The sequence below is a fragment of the Crocodylus porosus genome, unplaced genomic scaffold (genome assembly GCF_001723895.1).
Source record: "Crocodylus porosus isolate Cpor-Errol unplaced genomic scaffold, CroPor_comp1, whole genome shotgun sequence".
In the NCBI taxonomy this organism is placed as follows: Eukaryota; Metazoa; Chordata; order Crocodylia; family Crocodylidae; genus Crocodylus; species Crocodylus porosus.
Window position 1 is genome coordinate 4,841,043 of NW_017728911.1, and position 20,176 is coordinate 4,861,218.

The 20,176-nt window shown below is 50.6% G+C and overlaps 1 protein-coding gene across 1 annotated transcript in view; it reads right to left on the reverse strand.

The window, feature by feature from the left end:
• CSPG4 (chondroitin sulfate proteoglycan 4) overlaps positions 1–20,176 on the reverse strand; it is a 74,242-nt gene that overhangs the window by 11,773 nt on the left and 42,293 nt on the right. The window contains exons 3-8 of the mRNA XM_019533344.1: positions 13,376–16,960; positions 12,454–12,933; positions 11,782–11,958; positions 2,386–2,584; positions 1,284–1,418; positions 281–447 (exon numbers count right to left, since the gene is read on the reverse strand). Of these exons, the coding sequence (XP_019388889.1) occupies positions 281–447; positions 1,284–1,418; positions 2,386–2,584; positions 11,782–11,958; positions 12,454–12,933; positions 13,376–16,960 (4,743 nt within the window). The remainder of the gene's footprint in view (positions 1–280; positions 448–1,283; positions 1,419–2,385; positions 2,585–11,781; positions 11,959–12,453; positions 12,934–13,375; positions 16,961–20,176) is intronic.

The following is a 20,176-nucleotide window of genomic DNA, read 5'->3' on the forward strand; positions in this document are numbered from 1 at the left end:
TAGCCCTTAAGGCGGGACGCACATAGATACCCCAGTCTGGAATAGGGACAGGAACACCAATACCGTCCACTAAGGAAACTGGCAGCCTCCACATTATATATTTAACCATCAAAGTCGTGGCGGGCGAGAATCTGAGGGTGCTACGTCACCCTAACGTGGCGGTAGGGGGCGCTAGGGGGTTCACAGCCGCCCCTAGCCCCTGCTCCCTCACAGGGGCAGCAGCCTCAACAATGAGCCAGGGCACCTCCTTTAGCTCAGGGAACATGACAAAAGCACTCACCTCAGCCTGAGTGAAGTTCTTCACATCCCCCATGGCACTACCCAGCTGGGAATTCACCAGCCTGCCCAGCTGTGGGGGCTGCTGTATGCTGTACAATAAGGTGCTGGCATCTGCTTTGCTGTTGGTCATGGCCTTCAGATTCTGGCTAGTGATTGGCTGAAGGGTCCCTTTAAAACAAATAATATATAGTGGATTTATTCACAGTACAGGCATGGCAGCCAGTTAGTGTTTGCTTCCCTCTCCCCATTGCCTTTACAGAAAGATGTGTGTGACAGGCCATCTGGGTCTACAGGTACATGGGTGTTTGGTCTATCTGCACCAATCTGGGTCTGCACTATCTGCACCATCTTTGGTCTATCTGCACTAATCTAGCTACTCTGCTCTCTTTCATTCCTATTCTTCCACCTATGGATTCAACTCCCAGCCACAACACATACATCTGTGCTGGAAAGTATCCCTGGAATGTCGGTAATTCCACACAATAGGAGGTAAAGTACCACCTCTCTTTTTGGGTAGAAGAATCCAATTTTATCGTGCCAGATTACCCCACTTTTACTGTCTTCCCCAGAAATAGACACTTCTGCAGCCTCCCTGATTCTCTGTGTCAATAAATTCCAGAATAATGGCTTGGGTAAGTGAAGGCTGCTGGCTGTAATGGTGCAGTAGAAGCCAGTTGAGACTGCATTGGGCCATTCTCCTGAGGACAAGCCTGTTGAAGCATTTGTCTCGTTTTGAATCAACTTCCAATCTCCTTTTATTGCTGCCCACAATGAAGGGGTTAAGAGGTTGCTGCCTCATCTCAGCCTGATGTACACTATTCCCACTCTTCTCTCTAATGCAGTTGATTTTCAGCCTCTCCTTCCACAAGCCAGCCTAGGCCAGTAGTCATTTAAGCCTTTGGATGTTGGTAAGTGGGTGAATTCTCAAGGTCCCCCTCCCCACAGTTTACTCATGTCAACAGCCTCAGATGGCACTGCCCCTGGCTCCCCTATGTGCAACTCACCTGGACACACGGTGAGATCCTGTTTATTCACCAGGCTGATGACTGGCTCCCGGTGGGCACTCACACTGAAGAAGTGCCGAGGTGATACATTCTTTCCATCAGACAAATCAAAGGAGAACCCACCATCAAGGGACCCTGCAGAAAGTACAGCAGTGATTTCAGGAGTGAGTAATATCTGGTAGGTGCTCTTATACCACAGGATGGGTGGCACTACAGGGTATCCTGGTAGGGTGACCCAGCAAAGCTTGGGGAGTGCTGGACAAGAAGGATAATTTCCTCTCTAGCCCCAGCACAGGCAAATGTTGAGGGTGTAAGAGTAGGACACCTTGTGCAGGCCTGAATGTCCCAAAGTGATTCCAGGTCTTATGGTGAACTATGTACTTGGGGGAGTATGTACCAGCTAAGCTGAGGTCTGCATGACCACAGAGAGTACACCTCCCAGCCCAGACTGGGCCAGGGCTAGTGCCCAACATAAAGTGCAATTCTCTGTGCCATGGGCTGTGACTTTTACATCTGTGACGGTCAGTTATAGCGCACAGACCAACCCAACCCTGAGGTTCCTCAAAATAACAAAATAGGACAACTGAGGAGTTGGGGTGGGGACTGCAAGGGCTGGTAGTTTCCTTAGAGCCTTGTGTATGAAGACACGTAGGATCTGTACTCTACTGTAAGCAGCGTACTATCGAACACACTGCCCAGGGTCTGTACACAACAAAGTAAGCTAGCGGTGGGCAAAAGCCCTTCCTGGCCAGCCTTGGGGTGATTACAGGACAGGAGGAAGCAGCTCTGAACACCCAAGGCTGAGCTCTGCTCCCCCTCGCACCAGGGTCAATCTGGAGTGACCGCACTGAGGCTGAGGGTTTCCCTGGGTCTCCACAGGGGTAAGTAAGAGCAGCTCCTGCCCGGTGACTTGATGGTACCCCCAGGGTGGGATGGCTCCGGGGTTTAGGGGCTGGGCACTGATGTGTGGGGTGTTTGGTGGGCTGGGGTGACTTCCTGCTCATGCTGGCCTTCCCAGATGGAGGTACAGACAGGTTTCCCAGGGTCACCAGGAACCAGGCCAGGCCAGGCTGTCTCCCACCTTTGGGGGAGTGTCCCGTACCGTTGTGCACGAACTGGACGAGCCTGCTATTTATTTGAGCCTGAGTGAACTGCAGAATCCTGTTGCTAGGAGATGGTTTCAGCACAACCTTCCCATTGGTTGGGGACATGATGGAATAAACCACATCTTCTGGAGGGGAGTCCTCGTCCTCACTTCTCAGGATGTCAGGAGTGATCTCTGCCGTGGTGCCTTCCCGCATCTGGGGAAGAAGGCCAAAATATTAGCCTGCCGTGAACTCAACGCGGATCCCCAGAAGGGTGGGGAGAGTCCACCAGAGCAACCAGAGAGCTGTTTTTACAGTCAGCTGAGGCCTGATCCTGGCGCCCTGACTCACAAGAGTAGCCCCACTGCTTTCAGTGGGGTTAGTCACACAAGCAAGGAGTGGCAGATTCAGCCCTCTTCAATCAGCTGTGGCCAAACAACAGCATGTTGTCTATAAAGGGAGGGAACATACAGCCTCTCTGTGTTTTCACAGGCTCAGTGTCACCGTGACTCTGGAGCACAGCTGTTTTTAATTGAGGTTTCTCTGCACAAGCTGCAGAGCCAGGTGCTCACTGACACTGAACCGACTGTGTGATGAGGCAGAAGCATTCAGCAGTGGGTGTCTCAGGACTCAGTTTTCCAATCTGTAATAGGATGTGGTGATCCTGACCCAGGTCTCTGGGGCCTGAATGTTTCTAAAGGGCTGTGAGGCTGATGAACGAGAGTTTGTTCCCCTGTGTGACCTCCTATGGCTGGGCACTAACAACCTCTCTGGCTTCACACTTCCTAACAGGATTTACTCTGCAGCTTCACCCAAGTTCCTTCCTGGAGCTTCTCAAAGGAAGTGGCTCTCACTGGGTCACAAATTCTTGAACTAGCTGCATCTCAAGGTGCTGTGTTTCTTAACAGGACCAGTTCTCCTTTCCACATGACTGTCTCATTCAGCTTGTGAGACAGCCTCTGACTGGATGGCTTCCAATCCAGCCATCCTATCATAGGGTCCTCACAAGGCAGAAAACTGCCTTGGCAAAGTCTCTTGGAACGGCAAGTATGTACCCAGCTTAGCCCTGTGCACAGCCCTGGCTACCAGCTTTCATGTTCTGGGAGCAGGGTTCCTGAGGCTGCCTCGCTGCTACTATGCTTTAGATTGCATTAGTGCCTAGAAGTCACAAGACAGATGAGGGCCCTGTAATGCTAGGACCTGCACAGACAGTCTCTAATAGTCTAAGTAGGCAAGACAGACAAAAGGATGGGAGGAGAAGGGCTCTGCTCAAGGACACACAAGGGCAGTGGCAGAGCTAGGGAGAGAACCCAGCTGTCCTGACTCTTACTGCGGATCCCGATTCATTCCACTCTGCTGCTTCTGCCCTGCACATACCTCTTCCTGAGCGCACCTGCAATGCTAGTGGGCCTGCTGACCCCGATCCTCCAAAGGTATGTAAGCACCTAACTCCCACTTGGTTGCATGGGAGTAGATATCACCAAGAATCTGTACCCATTGTGCCTACAGCAAGCCTGAGATTATGGGGATGCTGCAGGCAAGACAGGGGCAGCGAATCACATAGTGATCACACCTTTGGCATTTCTACCCCACCAGAAGGAAGCCTGCGAGGCTTGATTACTGCTCCCTGCTCACCTTCCTGCAGGCCACATTTCTCCAAGGTTTGGCTAGGAAATGTCTGCCCTGCCTTAAACTTCAATGATGCACTATATTAAACAGCCAGTTGTTTCCTGTCTGCCACAGGCCAAACATTCATGGTTGTTAACGGATCCAAATTCACATGAGACGGTACTAATCTGCCTCTCTTGAAGTCACTGGGAGAGGAGCCAGCGTCACTGGTGAAATGGGCCAGAACCAAATTCCACCGACCCCAACTGAAGGCCCTGACTGGATATGGTGGTTCCTGCAGAAGGAGAGCTCGGGATTGCTCTGCAGCAGGGTGATGTGTGCAGGCCTCTCTCTTGCATGGCTGGGCAGGGCTGCTCTCACACAAGCAGCAGGAAGTCAGGCTCAGGCAGCCTTTGGCCTTTGAGCTGCTTTCTGTGTTAGAACGAGGCACGCCCAGTCTGTACAGAGTGCAGCCTCCGCTGTAATTCTGGCTACTGGTAAGTGCTGTAATAAAGTGGCTCTTTCAGCTCTGGTTTCTTGTGACTCAAACTTGACTTTGGCAGGTTTATGGTTTCACCAAATGCTCAATGTAAAGATTTCCATCATCCCATTGGGTGGGTATGACTGTTGTTTTCCTGTCACCCTGGGAAGATCTCTGCCATCGCCAGAGAGAAGCTTTTTAAAGGAAAATACTCTAGGAATGCTCCAGCTTTGCACTGGTCTCCTTGGCATTCAACTCTGCCAGGTCCCCTCCCAGTCCTGTCTACCCAGGCAAAAATTGGGACAGGTGGCCAATCTGTTCCATGCTTTACATGAGGCTTAAAACATTAACCCTTGGGTTTTGGTTACATTTCAGTCTAAGCACATTTTTTTTTTTAGCTCTATACAAATTTTCCTTGCATTTCTTATTTAATTCTTCGCTCTCTACTCCCCCAAATCTTGTATGCAGTTGCTATGTGCTCTTAAAGAGATGTCACATGGCTCCCAGAGGTGGCTGTGTCTTTTATGGGATCTCTAGGGGTGCTTGTACATGTGATAGGGGTTTAGTCCTCAAGGTTTTATTCTATACCCTCTAAATTGAAACAGTGGTTTTTTAAATGAAACCCACTGTTTTCAATTTTTCTGTCACATTATGGTGAAGGGCCCAATCCATTTTTTTTTGTTGGAGACGGAGCCTGCTTGCTGGTGGGCTGAGCAGCCCCTGAGCTGTGGGGGGGCCCCCAATCCTTCCTGCTGCAGTGGTGGCACCCCCAGGGCTCCCTGGGCGGGCTGGTTGTGGGCCGCGGGCTGGTTGTGGGCCACGTGCTGCCCCAGCTCAGAGGCAGCACCTGGCCCGATCCAGCTGTTCCCCAAGCCTGCCCAGGGAGCAGCACCTGGCAGGCTACCAGTGGGTAGGCTTGGGGAAAATTGGATTTGGCCAGGTGCTACCTCTGAGTTGGGACAGCACCCAGCCCACTAGCAGTCTGTCTGGCGGGTGCTGCTGCCGTGGACGGAAGGACTGGGGGCCCCCCGCAGCCCAGGAGCTGCTTGGCCTCCCAACAGCTTGCCCCCCAGCCGTGGGAGAGGTAGGCAGGCTCTACTGGAAAACAAACAAAAAAAAGAACTGGGCCCCTTACTACTTCTGCCTTCAGCAGCACCCACTAAAACCAGAAGCAGCGAGGGGCCCGATCCTTTTTTCCTGTGGAGCCTGCCCACCTCTCCTTTGGCTGGGGGACAAGCTGACAGCTGCAATGGATTGTTGCAAATGAAACTACATCAGGATACAGTCTCATTTGCAACAATGCAAACTCATTAAAACCCTCAAAACTGGTGCAAGTGTAATGTGTGATGCCACTAAGCCACACAAATGACATTTTCGTCATATGTACATCATGACAACTGCCATATGTAGAAGTGCCCTGAATGCTAATATTCTTTGTGGAGTAGCTACAGGTTTATTCAACCTCTTACTTCTCCCTCCTGCTTGCATGGTGGAAATGTTTATTGATGAATAGCCAAATCCTGCAAAATCTCTCAGGCTCTTCCACTTAACGGGAATTCTGGATCAGGTCCTGAACAAAGGCAGTTATTAAGCACTGCCCAGAGAAGCTGTGGTAACTCAGGACTCCATCCAACTTGCATTAAGTCAATGGGAAGTTTTCCATGAGCTTTCATGAGGTGTCAAATGAAAAGGGTTGCTATACAGAGCACAGATTATTATTATTATTACATTATTACTCTAGTGCAGATACATGATATGGAATAAGGGGCCTGGTCCAATGTAGACATCCCCTGAAGTCCATGGCAGTTCTCCACATAATAGTCCAAGACTTTAGGTGAAAAGGTACTCCACAAAGACAAGTTGGGGTGCAGGGGCCTATTTCTAGACACTTGTTTTCTAGCCAAAGCCAGCACCATAGAATCTGCATGTGGAATTGCACAGCCCCTGAAGGTGGGATATCATTTGTGGAGGGCTCTTCTCCCAGCCCTGCTGCCTTCTACATGGAGGCCTCTCTGTTCCCTCCCTCTAATACTCATGCACTAATGAGGAAGTAAGGCTGCTTGGAGGATTCTTAGTGGCAGATCAATCTTAGATTGGATTTGGCACCATCCAAAATTCCCCCTCACCAAGGTAGAAAGGGCGGTTTTAACAGGTGCACAAGGCAGGTATCCTGGGTTGCTGTAATTCATTTCTGCTCCATTGCCTGAACCCCACAGCAAGCTAATAGAAAGCCCTGCAGCTTTGGTGTCAATGCTTCCTGAACAGCAGGAAGAACTAGTGAGAATGTCCAGTGCATTTCCTTACTGGGGCTTGCTGCCGTGAGTTGCTCTGCCCTCATTGAACGGCTTAATTATATCCCGTATCTTCTCTGAATTATTGAAGCTTTGCATTTGGTTTTACTCCTGCTTGCTTGTCTTAGACATGGTCAGACTCCCTGTCGCCTGCATGCTCTGGGGGATTCCTATGTAGCAATCCAAATAGCAGCAGAACTGGCTTTGGCATGACTTGCTTTGATGAATGGCTGCTAGGGAGGTTCAGCCCAAGACACAGCTGCTGCTCTGATGCTCTCTCAAGGCAAGGGCTTCAAACCATTTGCACTAGCTTTTAGGCTGGAAATACAAATTGACCGCTCAGATTGGGAGGTTGCAACCACTGAATGGTTTAAACATGCATAAGCCGTCTGGTGCTTCCAAGCAAGATGAGACCAGTGGACAAGATGAAGCAGAGGGGCTTACTGCATCATCTGTCCTGAGGGCTGCTTTGGCCCCTGGACAAAGCTAGAGCAGCTATGAGGCTGCTCTAGTCATCGCTGTGGAAGTTGTAGTGCTAGTGGCTGTTTTTGCTGCTAGGACTAGCTGCAGTGTCTTCTCACAGGCCTGCTGTGCTAGGGGTCCAGGTGGAAGGGTCACTTAGTCTGTGTGGCTGCTGAGGCTCCCTTTACACTGGGAAAATTCCCAAGAGGGCCCCATCAGGTAGTTTTGTAGCTCCACTGAACCTAGCCCCTTGTTGCAAACCCAGCAAGGTTTCAATCCAACTGCTGGCAACCCCTGTTCTTGCTGGAATTTAAACACATCCACATCTTGTTATTGTGGGTTAGGTTTTGTGCAGTCTCCAGCCTGGACCTCAACCTTTAAACAGTGAAGTAATTTGATGTGAGAGAGGGAAAAACACAGGCCAGCCCTTGCCACTTCTAAAGCTGCTCCAGATTCCTCCCGCTCCAAAACAAGGCAGCAGCCCCATTTGTTTAAGCCCCTCTGTAAACAATCCATTCCTGGAGGGGAGACAATTAGGGCTGTAACAGGCCTTCCTGTCAGTGGGTCGGAGTTAACCCAGCATCCCCAGGGACCGGGCGGTTAGCCTAATGGAAATGCTGATGGAGCCTTAACTCTGTAATGAGGCTGGTTTTATTTTGGGCTGTTTTTCACAGCAAGCCCTGGAGGGAATTGTGTATGTGAGTATGTGAGCACTGGGTATTGCAGGGCTGCTCTCTAATGGACTGGATTAGAATAAACCAGCAACCGAGTCTCCTCCAGGCCTTGAGCAGATGATGGCCCTGCAGTCTTGGGAGCATTGATGCAGTTTTTGGTCTCTGCTCAGGTATTTTCCCTCAGGCAAACAGTATGTGCAGCAGATGGGAGCTTGTTAATGGCTATTTGTTGCTCACAGCTCTGAGCTGGAGTTGGAAAGGCAGCCCCATCTCAGCAAGCAAGAACTGACAGGTCAGGGGGGATGTTACTTTCTTCTTGCTCGAGTGTGAGGTCCCTCGCTGGGTTTCCATCCAGAGCACAGCTTTTGTGTCAGGCTGGATGGAGCAGGGTGCCTAGAAGCTGCAGAATCAAGGGAGGCGATACTACTACTACTACACCTTGGCTATTGTCTGAGGAGAGGCAGCAAAAGGGTTAATGCTGTCTCTGAGGAGGAGGATAGACTCTGCTGCCTCTGCCTGGAGCACAGGAGTTTGCTGGGCCCTTCATTAAGAAACCCTTGTAAGAGGGCAGGGCAGGGTGGCTGGGGCTGTGGCAAGAGCTGGGGGAGCACTGGAGTGCGGGGTGGCTTTGGTGATTTGAGTTTGGACCTGGGGCTGCAACTGGCCACAGCAGTACTGTAGCTCCTTGCTGTAGGCTCTGCTGTTGTACTTACGCCTGTTCCTCCCAGGGGCACAGCAGTCCTTGTGCTACCTATCCTGCATTGTCCAGCTAGCTGCTGAGGTGCTGAGGGGGCTGCACTGTGCCCTCAGCCTTTTGCTGGGGGTGGTGAATTTCAAACAGTCACTATGGTGCACAGAGAGAGCTATGTTGCTCTGTGGCTTGGGGGACAGGACCCTGGGCTGGGACTCAGGAAACCTGGCTTCCATTTCTGGCTCTGCCACTGCTTTCTTGGGTAACCTGGGGCATGTCACTTTACCTTGTACTTCATCTTCCCCCTCTCTAAAATGGAGCTAACAGCACTGCCATCTCTAGTTGCTGTGAGATCTGCTGGTGACCAGCACTCTAGGAGATTCTAGGATTTTTCTTGTTTTCTCTAAGATACCAAGCAAGGGACAAGGTAAAGGGTCTTGCCTGTTCACATAGCAAGTCTGTTACAAAGTTAGGAAGTGACCCCAGAAGCCCTGGCTCCCATTCCCCTCCTTTAACAATGCACATTTATGTACCCTTCCCAGAATTAATTTTACCTTGGAGAGTCCAGGATTTTACCTGGGGTTGTGTCATACTCAGTGCCTCCAGGAATCCAGACCAAAGCACATGCATGCATATATTTAACATGTGCATAAATAAATATTGCATAATTATTCCTTGCTTTGCTGAGAAATATGATGAGCGTCAAGGCTGTATATGAGGGTGCAGAGATTCTCCCACTTGCAGCACAACATAAGAGAACGGGTCTTCTTGTGAAAGCACTGTTGGAGGGACCAAGAATCCTTCAGGCAGCCTGAAGCAGCCTGGCTTAGCTTGGCATGACTAAAGGAGCCTCCCTGGGGACCTGCTACCAGACACCAGCCCCCTGTATCCTGTGTCACTGTAATGAGAGCCCCTCTACCAGGGCTCTGTGCTCCTGGGACTCTGCTGGCCAGGTGCTCCAGCACTCTGTGCTCACGGTAAAGGTCAGCACTATTGCCTCAGCCATCCTTACTCTATTAAGAACCAGGCTCAGGCTTGACCAAGGGCAAAGAAGCAAGTTGATTACAGAATGGAGCCCAGAGCCCAGGAGCTTTGAGCCCCACTGCCTGGTCCGACTACCAGTCCCCACTCCTCCAGGAGTCCAGCATCCCCTTTCCCCCCACCTGTACTCATCACTACTAGACTCCACTGCTTGACAAACAAGATACCACCTTGTTTCATTCCCTGCCCTTCCCCTCCCTCCCCCCCAAGGGAGAGACAGTTCTGGCTGGAAGTCTGTTGTTTGCTCTTGGAGGGTTGCTCTGCTGTGGGGCAGAGTTTATCAGGACGCAGAGGTGTGCACTGGCCTGGCTCAGGCAGGCTTGTGTCAATAGTCTTCAGGAGCAGGAATGCAAGAAGAGAGCGGCTTTGGACTTTCCAAGCACCGAGCCTGTTACCATGCTGGGCCCAGGCCAGTCCCATAACCACACAAGCCTGAAGTTGTGTACGCTGTAGTATCCTGCCTGGCTCGCACTGAGCAGCACCAGCCCTTTACAGACCTAGAGGCTGGAAAACGGTGTAATGCTCCCATCATGTGGCCATGGTGGGCATTGCAAGGGGAAGACAGAAAAAACACATGTACACGCTTCACTTGCCATCCGAAGAGATGTTTTCCTTTCTCTTGAAAGCACAACTCCATGTTAGGGGTCAGTGGAAAAACTGTAAAAGTCACACAACTCCCTCTGCTCAAGTACTTCCTTGCCCTTTGCCCTGCTTTGGCACAGCCAGCAACTAACGACTTTGCAGCTGGAGCCAGGTCCCACCAGTTTTCCTTGACTGCCAAGAGACTTCTTCCTGAAGTCATAGACTTTACCATTTTCTTTGTCTTCCCCACACTTGGGCTTGTATCTCACTTGGAAAGGGAGCTTCCAACACTAGGCAGGAAGGTACTGGGAGGTTCCCCCTACCTCACAGCTTGCTGATGTAGAGTGACCCCTGCTTTCCAGCCCTGGGATCCCACAGCCCCTACCAGTACCCTCTCCTGCCCCCCAGTCCTGCCCCACAGTCCTACACTCCCTCTATACCTTGACTAATACTCTCTTAAGCCCTGCCCCAGAGCTCACCATGGGACGCCTCTCTTCCAGAGTTCCCAGTGTTTTTCAGTGTAAGTGCTCTAATGGTTCGGTGACATGGGTCAGTAACTCACAGAGGCTAAACCAGCACCAGTGCTCTCTTTTCACTTGCTCTTACCCCTTCTGACTGTGCTTACACCCAGGTCCCTGAGGGCAGAGGTAACGCCCTGGCTCATAAATAATCATTACTGCTCCACTTGTTTCCCTTGTATTGGTTCCAAGCCTAGCAGGCCCTGAGGTAATCACCCCACACCTTGGTTACATGCACCAACATCTGTGACAGAACAAAACCACCCAGAGGTCATTGCCACTGCCCATACTTAGTCCACAAAAAGGGAGATGGGAGGATACACACTTGCCTTACATGTGCAGAGGGAGCCCTGCTCCCTTCTCTTTCCCCTGCTCAAGCCAGCAGGCATGAAATCACACTGGGCCTCCACCCTCCAGCCCAGGACAGCTGTTGAAACGCTAGACTGAATAGACAGTGGGCTTTTAGATCCACCCAAGACTAAAGGTCATTCTTGTTCCTCTGGTGGGTAGAAACAGAGTAAAAAAGCTGTAAGCTCTCTTCATTACCAGGAGTGGGGCAGCCACGTTGTCTGGGACAACCAAAGATAAACAGGGGAGGAGGAAGTGCAGATCAAGAGTTAATAATTAGGGATTCAGAGGAGGACACAACATGATGATCCTGATATTACCCACTGCTTCCTGAAGGCATCTAGTAGTATGTACTCAGTAGTGTGTACTCAGTTTGCAGGCCCAGGAACTCAGAAATGGCCTGCCCCCTTTCCCCTCTGAGTTAGGCTGCCTTGTGTAGCAGTGTGTGTCCAGTATGTGTGTGGGGCGCCTCCCCCCCCACCGCCCATGGGTAGCTTATAATCAGATGTTTGCTGGGTTGCCTGTTCCTCCAGGCTTGCTGTTGCCTAAACTGACCCTGCTGGCTAGTAGATAGGTGCCATTTGCAGAGGGTCTGAAGGAGACTCTTCTCCCCCACCAACCCAATGCAGGCTCCAGGTCACCCAAAGTAAATCTCTGCCTTGGGATAAAGTAATGGCAGAGGTCTCTGAGCTGCCTCCCATAGGTGAGGACATTTACCTGCAGCCCAGCATTAATGGTAACCACAGGCCCCTTGTCATTGCGTGGGACGATGGTGACGGAGATGGTCTTGGGCTGACTCTGTCGGTCGACTTCAGAGGCATTGGCCAGGATGGTGAAGCTGTCAGCCCGGGTCTTACTTCCATCGTGTGTGTACTGGATGAGCTGCTGCTCCACCTGGGGGTGAGACAGACACCGAGTTCAGGAGCCTGAGAGTGTCTCATTTGCTGAAAGGCTTCTCTGTGGAGCCACCCATCAGGGGTCCTGCCTGCTCCCCTGTGCTGTGAAACCCAGGCCAGTGGGTGGAGAGCTGAGGGGTACAGAATCAGACCACACGGGATTGTCCCCATGGGCTGTATCCCAGCCCACCGACCCATCTGTGCACAGAGCAGCCCACCTCACTGATGCTGGGAGATGTTCTGTGCCTGGGTCAAAGGCAGAAGGTAATACTCCATGATCTCTCAACACAGAGAAAACATGTATGACCCTCAGTATTTCCACTGTCTGCTGTGTTTCATGAGCTTCTAATCCACCCTGTATCACTTGGGCCTGATTTTGTGGAGTTACATCACTGGGGGATCAGGATCAAGTGCATGGGTTCTAATCTTGCCACAGTCCCTTCAAAAGCCCTTTTGGCCATGTATCCCAGCCCCAAGACAGTTGCTTCTGTACCTCGTTCCAGGAGAAGAAATGAAGGTTGCCTTCTTCGGGTCTATCAATATTCTGGATGGTCCCATATTTTGGGGGCTCAAGAATCACAAACTCCACGCTCAGCACTGTGATGTAGGCTCTGGGGATGGTCAGGATGTCTGTGGAGAGGACTGTGGAGCCCCTGCCCATGACTGTGACATTGTGGACCTCCAGAGGGACTGCGATGGGAAGGACATCCAAGTTCACCACAATCCCCCGCAGGGCATCTACCCTGCTGGCCATGATGTCCACAGTGAACTGGTCGGTCTGCTCCTCACGCTTAGAGTGCAGGTAGAGGACCTTGCCTTCATTGATGTCCTTCTGGGTGAAGGAATGGACGCGCTCCAGACTGGGAGGCTCATCAGAATCGCTGTCATGATACATCATTGCCAGGAACCCAGAGTGAGGGACACTGCTCACTGAGTAGATGATCTTATGAGGTGGGATCTCTTCATGGGTCACCTGTATGTTTGTGTGGGAGGAAGAGGGTGAGAGAAAAAGGGAGAGTTAATGCAGAGGCCATTTCATCCTGGGATGGGACAGGCAGCTTGTTCTCACTGGTAATAGGAAGGTTCGTTTAGCAGTCCTCTGGAACTGCTTAATGGAGAAAGGGGATGCCCCTTCCTTAGAGTAACCAATTTTCTATTGGATTATGACCCCTGGCAATTCACAGAGGGCTTAATGTGGGCACACTTGTATTTACACTCCCTTTCTGCTGCTGGACCTAGCTCAAAGGGGCTGCAGTATGAACAGAAATTGGGCCTAACAGGTTCTACAGAGCAGAGCCTAGCAGCTCATGAGGGTACTGCAGAACTTTGCTGTCCCAGATCCTTTAACCAGGAAGGTACATTAATGCTTGGATAAATAAGATCAAGGCAACATAACTTCAGAAAGTCCTACTTACCAGCAAATGGTCTTTCTTAATCTCAACTGGTTCCCCTTCAAAGACATATATTCTTTTGTGGTGGACAACAGTCAAGGGAGATGGGTGGCTATCCAGGAACACGGTGACCTCCAGGGTGTCTTCCACAGCCACCTGATTCGCTTCTACGGAGAACTGGAATTCATCCCTCGAGTTCCTGCTGCCGTTGTGCTGGTACACTATTTCTCCATTCATCAGGTCCCTTTGGGAGAAGATCCCTGTAGGCTGGCCCCCTCTAAGCACCATCCCCCATTGTGGTGGGGTGGTTATCAGAAACCGGATGTCCTCATCATTTCTTATGTCCATGTTAGTCTCCAGGTTGAGGACAGAGGAGTCAATAGTTCCCTGACTCCCTTGGTGGATGATTAAGCCAGTGTTGTTGACAATCTGGATGTAGGGGTCCGAGGCTTGTACTTCCAGGACAGCTGTGGTTTGGTGGAGGCCATCGGAGACCTGGAGCTGGATCCAGCCTCGGTCAGCCCCTGAGTGGACAAAGAGAATCTTCCGCTTCCTCAAGTCCTCCTGGGTGAAGCGGTAGACCTGGCGGCTCCTGTCCTCAATGGAGTGGATGCTACCAAATAGAATGTCTTTCCTCACCAGCACCAGCTGGGCATCTGAGAAACCAGAGTCCTCATCCACAAAGGCAATATCATCAGTGGTCAGCAAGCGCTGGCCGTTCCGCACCACATTGAAGACCTTGTTCACTACCTGGATGGGTGTGTGGTCATTGACAGGCTGGATGGAGACTCTAAAGACCCCCCTCACCTCTTCTGCTTCAGGGTCTGTGCTGCCTTCATCCTGCTGGATGGCCACAAAGGGGATATCATCTTCTGTGGTCTCAGAGTCATCGTGCTGATACAGAAGCCTTCTGTGGAGGATGTCTTCATTGGTGAACTCGGTAATGACCTCTTCATTGGCCGGCCAGTTTGGTGATGTCCTCCAGATCAACTTCCCATGAGCTGGCCCTTCAATCACCTCATACATATAGTCCATACTACTTAAGCTCTGTACAAACAGGTGGTCCTTGGAGATGACAGCCTGACCTCCTTCCAGGACAGATAAAAGAACGTTGGTCAGGGCAGGTGCGTCTGGGTCCCCCCCGATGCTGATCATGTAGATGTACACCGGGGAATACTGGTCACCAGCAGTGACACGGAACTGGAAGGAGTCCTCAGTCTCTTTAGCATTCCTGATTGTAGCGCTGTAGCTGAGTTGTCTTCTCTGCAAGGCCTCTTGGGTAAATCCAAAGCCTTCTGTTAGCCTACTGCCCAGAAGCTCAAGGTTCCCTTTTTTGGGTGCCTGGATTATTTTATAGTAGAAAGGAAGTGGGGTAGCATTTGGATCCTCCAAGGTTGCTTCCAGTTCCCTGGCAGTGATGTTTCTGTGTCGTTTGTTTTTCATCAGCAGGGGCACCATGGTCCTCATCTTGATAGTTGCCCTTTTGATCCTGATGAGGAAAGTATTGTTTGGTAAGACCTTCTGGCCAACTTGGACCTCGAACCTCAGCTTCTCCATGACATCTTCCAGATGGTGCTCAGGGTCTGTGCTGAAATACTGTACACGCCCGTGCTCAATGTCTTGCTGGTGGAAAGCTTCAACTTGCTTCCACTCCCCTCCCATGCTCCCTTGCTTCTGGATTTCACCATACCAGAGAGGATCTGTGAGGCGATAAATGATGGTTACTCTTTGTTTTACTGCATTGGTCTCTACTGAGAGATTGGCTGTGGTGATCAAAACAGTGCCTCCTTGAGAGATGAACAGGCCTGTATTATTGTGTATTTGAATGTCTGGCTCAATGGCAATGACTCTCAAAGCAGCTACTGGGCTCCTGACCATGCCATCACTCACTTGAAAGATGAGTTGTAATGATGGTCCACTTTGGTGGACGTAGACCACATTGCCTGCCTCCAGGTCCCTGCAGGAGAACTCATCAATGGGTATTCCAGGTTGGAAATCATATTCCACATAACCTTCTTCCATTCTCTTGCTGCCAAGCAGCTGGAATTTCAGGTTGTCACAGGAAGTGTCATCATCATGTGCTTGGATGATGTCCATGCTCAGGTGTTTCCGTGTGTGCTCCAGAATCACCATGAGGTCCCCATGGGGGAAGATCACTTGTGGGGCATCATTGATAGGGTTGATCATTACTGGGAGCAGGTAAATCTGGCCTTGCCGCAAACAGTCAGGAACCCCCCTCCGGGCAGTAACCGTTACCTCCAGCATCAGCTGGTCCATGGGACTCTCAGAGCCATCATGGACATACTTGACTTTCCGATTCACTACATCCAACAAAGTGAACTTCCTTCTGCTTCTAGAACTTGGTACATCTAGTTCCAGCTGGCCATGCCTGGGGTTATTTGTGACACTAAAAAGGACCTGAGACTGCCTGATACTTGCACTGTTGAGGTCTATGGTAGGTTGGGTGTGTCGCCATTCTAGAAAGGCTGTGCCTCCTTCAGCGACAATGAGGGGGCTGACATGCAACAGCCTAGTGAGGTTGGAAAAGATGGGAGGGAGGCTAGGGTCAGGGTGGCAAGGCTCCAGCACTGGGCCCAGCACTTCATGCCAGACATTGGGAACTGGGGTTGTGGTTGCTTCATCCTGCTCATATACATTCTCATAGTCCCAGTACTGCTCCTGCTTTCCACAGACTGTTGTTATGCCCTTTGTGACCAGAGCATCTTGCAGGCTCTTCTCTTCCAAGTTTATCCTCAGGTCCTCCAAGCAGCCAATGAATGACCTGTTGACAGAGCTGTCCCCAGAGATGAAAGCAAGTCGGTGTTCCCTCAACCTGTGCAAGGCCTTTTCATTCACACCTCCAATGAAGAGGCTTCCCTGGAGATCAAGATGGCTGTGGATACCCCGGTTGGATGTCCGTGAGCCGTAGTAGTCAACAAGGATCTCAAACTTGTACATGTCCACATAGACTTTCACATAGTGCTGCTGGTCGTCACTGATGTAGAAATTATTGTGCAGGGTGACAGTCCCATTCCCTTTTTCAACTACTCCCCTTAAGCGCCCATCAAAGATCTCTAGGTAGATGAAGTCATTGTTCAGCCCTGACTGGTAGATCAGAGGGGCCTGAGTGATACTCGTTGTTATCACAAATTCAATGGTCCCTTCTTCCCTTGCACTCCACCCAGGGAAAATAATGTAAGAGTGTGGTCCCAGAAAACTGAAAGGGTCATCAGGCCCAGCAGAGAACTCTGTGCTACACCCTTCCTGGACTCTGTGGAATATTTTGGAGCCATCACCAGATGTCAGGAGAGAAAGAACATCTAGGCCATTGAAGATCACTGTATGGAGGCAGCCTCTGAATGGTGAGCTGGACCTCGAGAGGTATGGCAGCTCCAGGGTCCCAGCCCCACCTACGTAGAGACCATATTGAATGTCCAGCAGCTGTTGGGGTCCTGGGATCTCCACAGAGGTGTTAAAGAGGCCATCCACAATCAGAGTCATCTGACCATCACTGACCAACAGCTCAGCACTGTGGATAACTAAGTTATTGAGCTGCAGGCCTGCTGGAGAGTTGACCATTATCTCCTCTGAGCCCAGCTGTAGTCTAACCTGCAATAAAAGAAGACAAGTGGAGCTGGAAGCTTGGCATGTGCATGACATTCTCTGGGAAAGGCAAGGAAAGGGGGTAAGGCCAGCTCTAGGAAGTTCTTATACCATAGTGATCCCCAGCTCCCAGAACCTCCTTCAAGCAATGGTTCACTAGATGCAAGTCACAGCAGCCCAAAGGCCACTCTAAATAAAGTCCCCCATTCCTTTTCTCTGCCCTCCCCTCTGGTTCTGCAAAGAGTACAACTCAGTAGGACAGGAACATTAGGGCCTTTTTCTTCCTCCATTGTAAAGATTCAGCCTTTACAATATTAGCTGTGCTCCTCTTCTATAAACTCAGCCCTGCAGAAAATGTAAAGGGTGTCTAGGAGGAAAACACTAGCCATAATGGTGGGAATGTGCCCTCATCTACTCCATGTTCCCCTCAATCAAACGTGAACTTCCTTGGTGTAGTGTAAACGTGCTGAACTCCATCCCAGTCCACAGTAATGCCAAGAGAGGCTTTGGTCCAAGGCTGCAAAAGCAACATTAAGCTGGCTGCTTTGCACATTTGGCCTATTTCTGGTGATTCATGGATGTGATGGCAGACTGGTTTTAAAGCATCTTTTGTCATAGTTCTAGACCAGTGGTTCTCAAGGCCCCCATCAGAAAATGCCAGTTCTTAGTTTTCACTTGGTTTTTTACTCCAGAAAAAAATAACAGAACAATTCTGTTGCAAAGAACTCAGAAAGACCATGGTGGGTCAGAATGTTTGACACTATGAATTCCTATTTGAAATTTCTGCATTTATTTTGTGAAACATGTGCACATGTTGACTGCAACACCCTGTTGAGAATCACTTATCTAGGGGCATGAGGTCAAGCCTTGCTCAGCCCTTGTGCCCACCTCCGTTTGACCCAACTGTAAGTAAATATCTGGCTTTTTGGGCTGGGGAGTCAGAAAAAGACTGATGTGAATGTAACCCCATTACCCCCTGGCATGCCATTGTCTATCACTGTTGTGCCCCACTAGCTCAATAGGCCTACTAGGCTAGTAGGATCATGGCTGACTGAGGCTGAGGTAGGCAAAGACATATTAAGCCCCAGATTTAAGGAAGAGGAATAGGACTAGGTAATAGCATACCTCTTAATTGTGCAGCCTTCATGCTGCATTGATTTTGTTTCTGAAGCACACACACAGCGTGAACCCCATGTAAAAACTCAGGATTTGCTAACAATTATCTCACAGTGAACTCTCAGCTGTTTCTTCCCCATGCTTAAAATGGATGGTATCTGGGAGTTGTGAGGATGGTCTCCCTTGACATGTTCAGGGTTTTCAGTGGCCACTGCTGTGAACGTGTGTACATGTGCACACAGTATGAGTAATCTGCATCTGGGGAGTTCTCTGCCACTTGTAACTGTGATATCTAGAGATCTGTCCATTATTTAAGCAGGTCTATGGAGCTCATTATGTAGCATGCATTGTCTCTCTGCCCATGCATCTAGGAACAGTCATTTGAAGTGAGAATCCAATCTGTGTCCCTGTGCAGGCTATCTGGTCCATAGGTCTGGGCATGCAGAGGTAACTGGACATGCAGAGGTAACTGGACACCTGCTACTCCCTACCTCAAGGAAGGTAGATAGGGCATGTATGTTGGTTGTGGAAAGGGGTATAAGAAGCCATCATTCCTCCCCTGTGATAGTTCCATGGTCTGTGACCCAAGGCTCTCTGTCTCTTTCTATCCAAAAATACTTATCTGCTCATCTAGAAACCCTTCCTAAGCCCTCGGTAGGTTTTGTGCCCATTTCTTGGAGGTCTTTCCTGTGGTCTCCCATCCCATTGCTGGGCCTAGGAGGAGATCACTGGAGAGGGTGGGCAAGAACCTCTGTGCACAGTGGGAGTGAGGCGCCTCCTTCTCCTCTTCCTCTCTCTCCCACCAAAGAGGAACTCAGCCATGTGATAAATCTTCACTTTGGGCTCCTGCCTTCCTCCCTTCCTGTCTGCTGTCCTCATGTCTGAGGACCTGGCCTCTTCCAGCTCCTTAACCATTGCTCTCCCCCCTGCTGCAAGGGAGATAGCAGGCTTTGTCTTCTCAGCCGGAACAGTCTCGCCACAAAGAGCAGCCTTGGAGCCTGGGTAATAGAGGGTTGGATGACAGGACCTGAAAGGCCAGTCGAGTGGGCTCCCTTCTGACAGATGGCCTGCATTAGAGAAACCTAGAATCATCCGCCCCACAGAGCTGCCTGCCAGACACTCTAGCCATGTGGTCTGTGAGACTGCCTGGGTGGCTTTCTTGGGACTTGAGAAATGTCGGGGAACAGTATATGTGTAGAGGACTCTCCTGGTGCTATTCCTCTGTGGCAGACACTGATAGCACAACCCTATGTTCCAGCTCACTCAGATGGTCCATCTGAGCCTGGTTCCTCCTGCGGTCAGGGAGAGGTTTCTGTGGAAGGGGAGGCTGATGAGTGACAGCCCTTCACTTTTCTGGATTCTCCTCCTCTGCTCTGTCACTCATTGACCATAGACAAGGCATCAGCCATCATAGATTCATAGACTGTAAGGCCAGAAGGGACCTCGGAAGATCATTGGGTCCAGTCCCCTGCACCCAGCAAGAAAGAAAACTGGGGGTTGGGTGACCCCAGCAAAGTGACTGTCCAGTCTCCTCTTGAAGATTTCCAGGGTAGGTGATTGTATCACCTTTGGAGGGAGCTTATTCCACAGTCTGGACACCCCGACCCTTGGGCCCACCTGGCATCTAGAAGGCAGGGTATGGGTACAACACTGGTTGTACATGGGTCAGTAGGATTAAAGAGTGTCATAAGTGGGTAAAATAGTCGATCCTGGAGCCTTAAGGGTTTAAGGTAAAAGGGAGCCTGTTGGCATGGTCTCTGCCATGCTTTGGTCTGTGGTAGATCTCCTGATGTGGAGCCAGGGTAAGTGCAGAAGGCCAATAAAAAAACACCTGTGGGGGTTATACAGAGATGGTGCCCTAAGCTGTCAACACAGCAGTTACATGTGTGCTACAGGCCATGGCTCACCAACCTTTCTGAGGTTTGCCTAGTCAAAGCTGAACTTGGCCATGAGCTGGTGGTTTCCATGGCTTCCTTCTGAACCCCTGTCTGTCCTATTAGCTGTCCTTTACCTTAGAATACTCAACCTTCCAGAGGTGGTCTGACTGTCGGGGGAGTCAGGTACCTGTATCGACATCCTCCATTTAGGGCCCTAGAACTAGGGGTG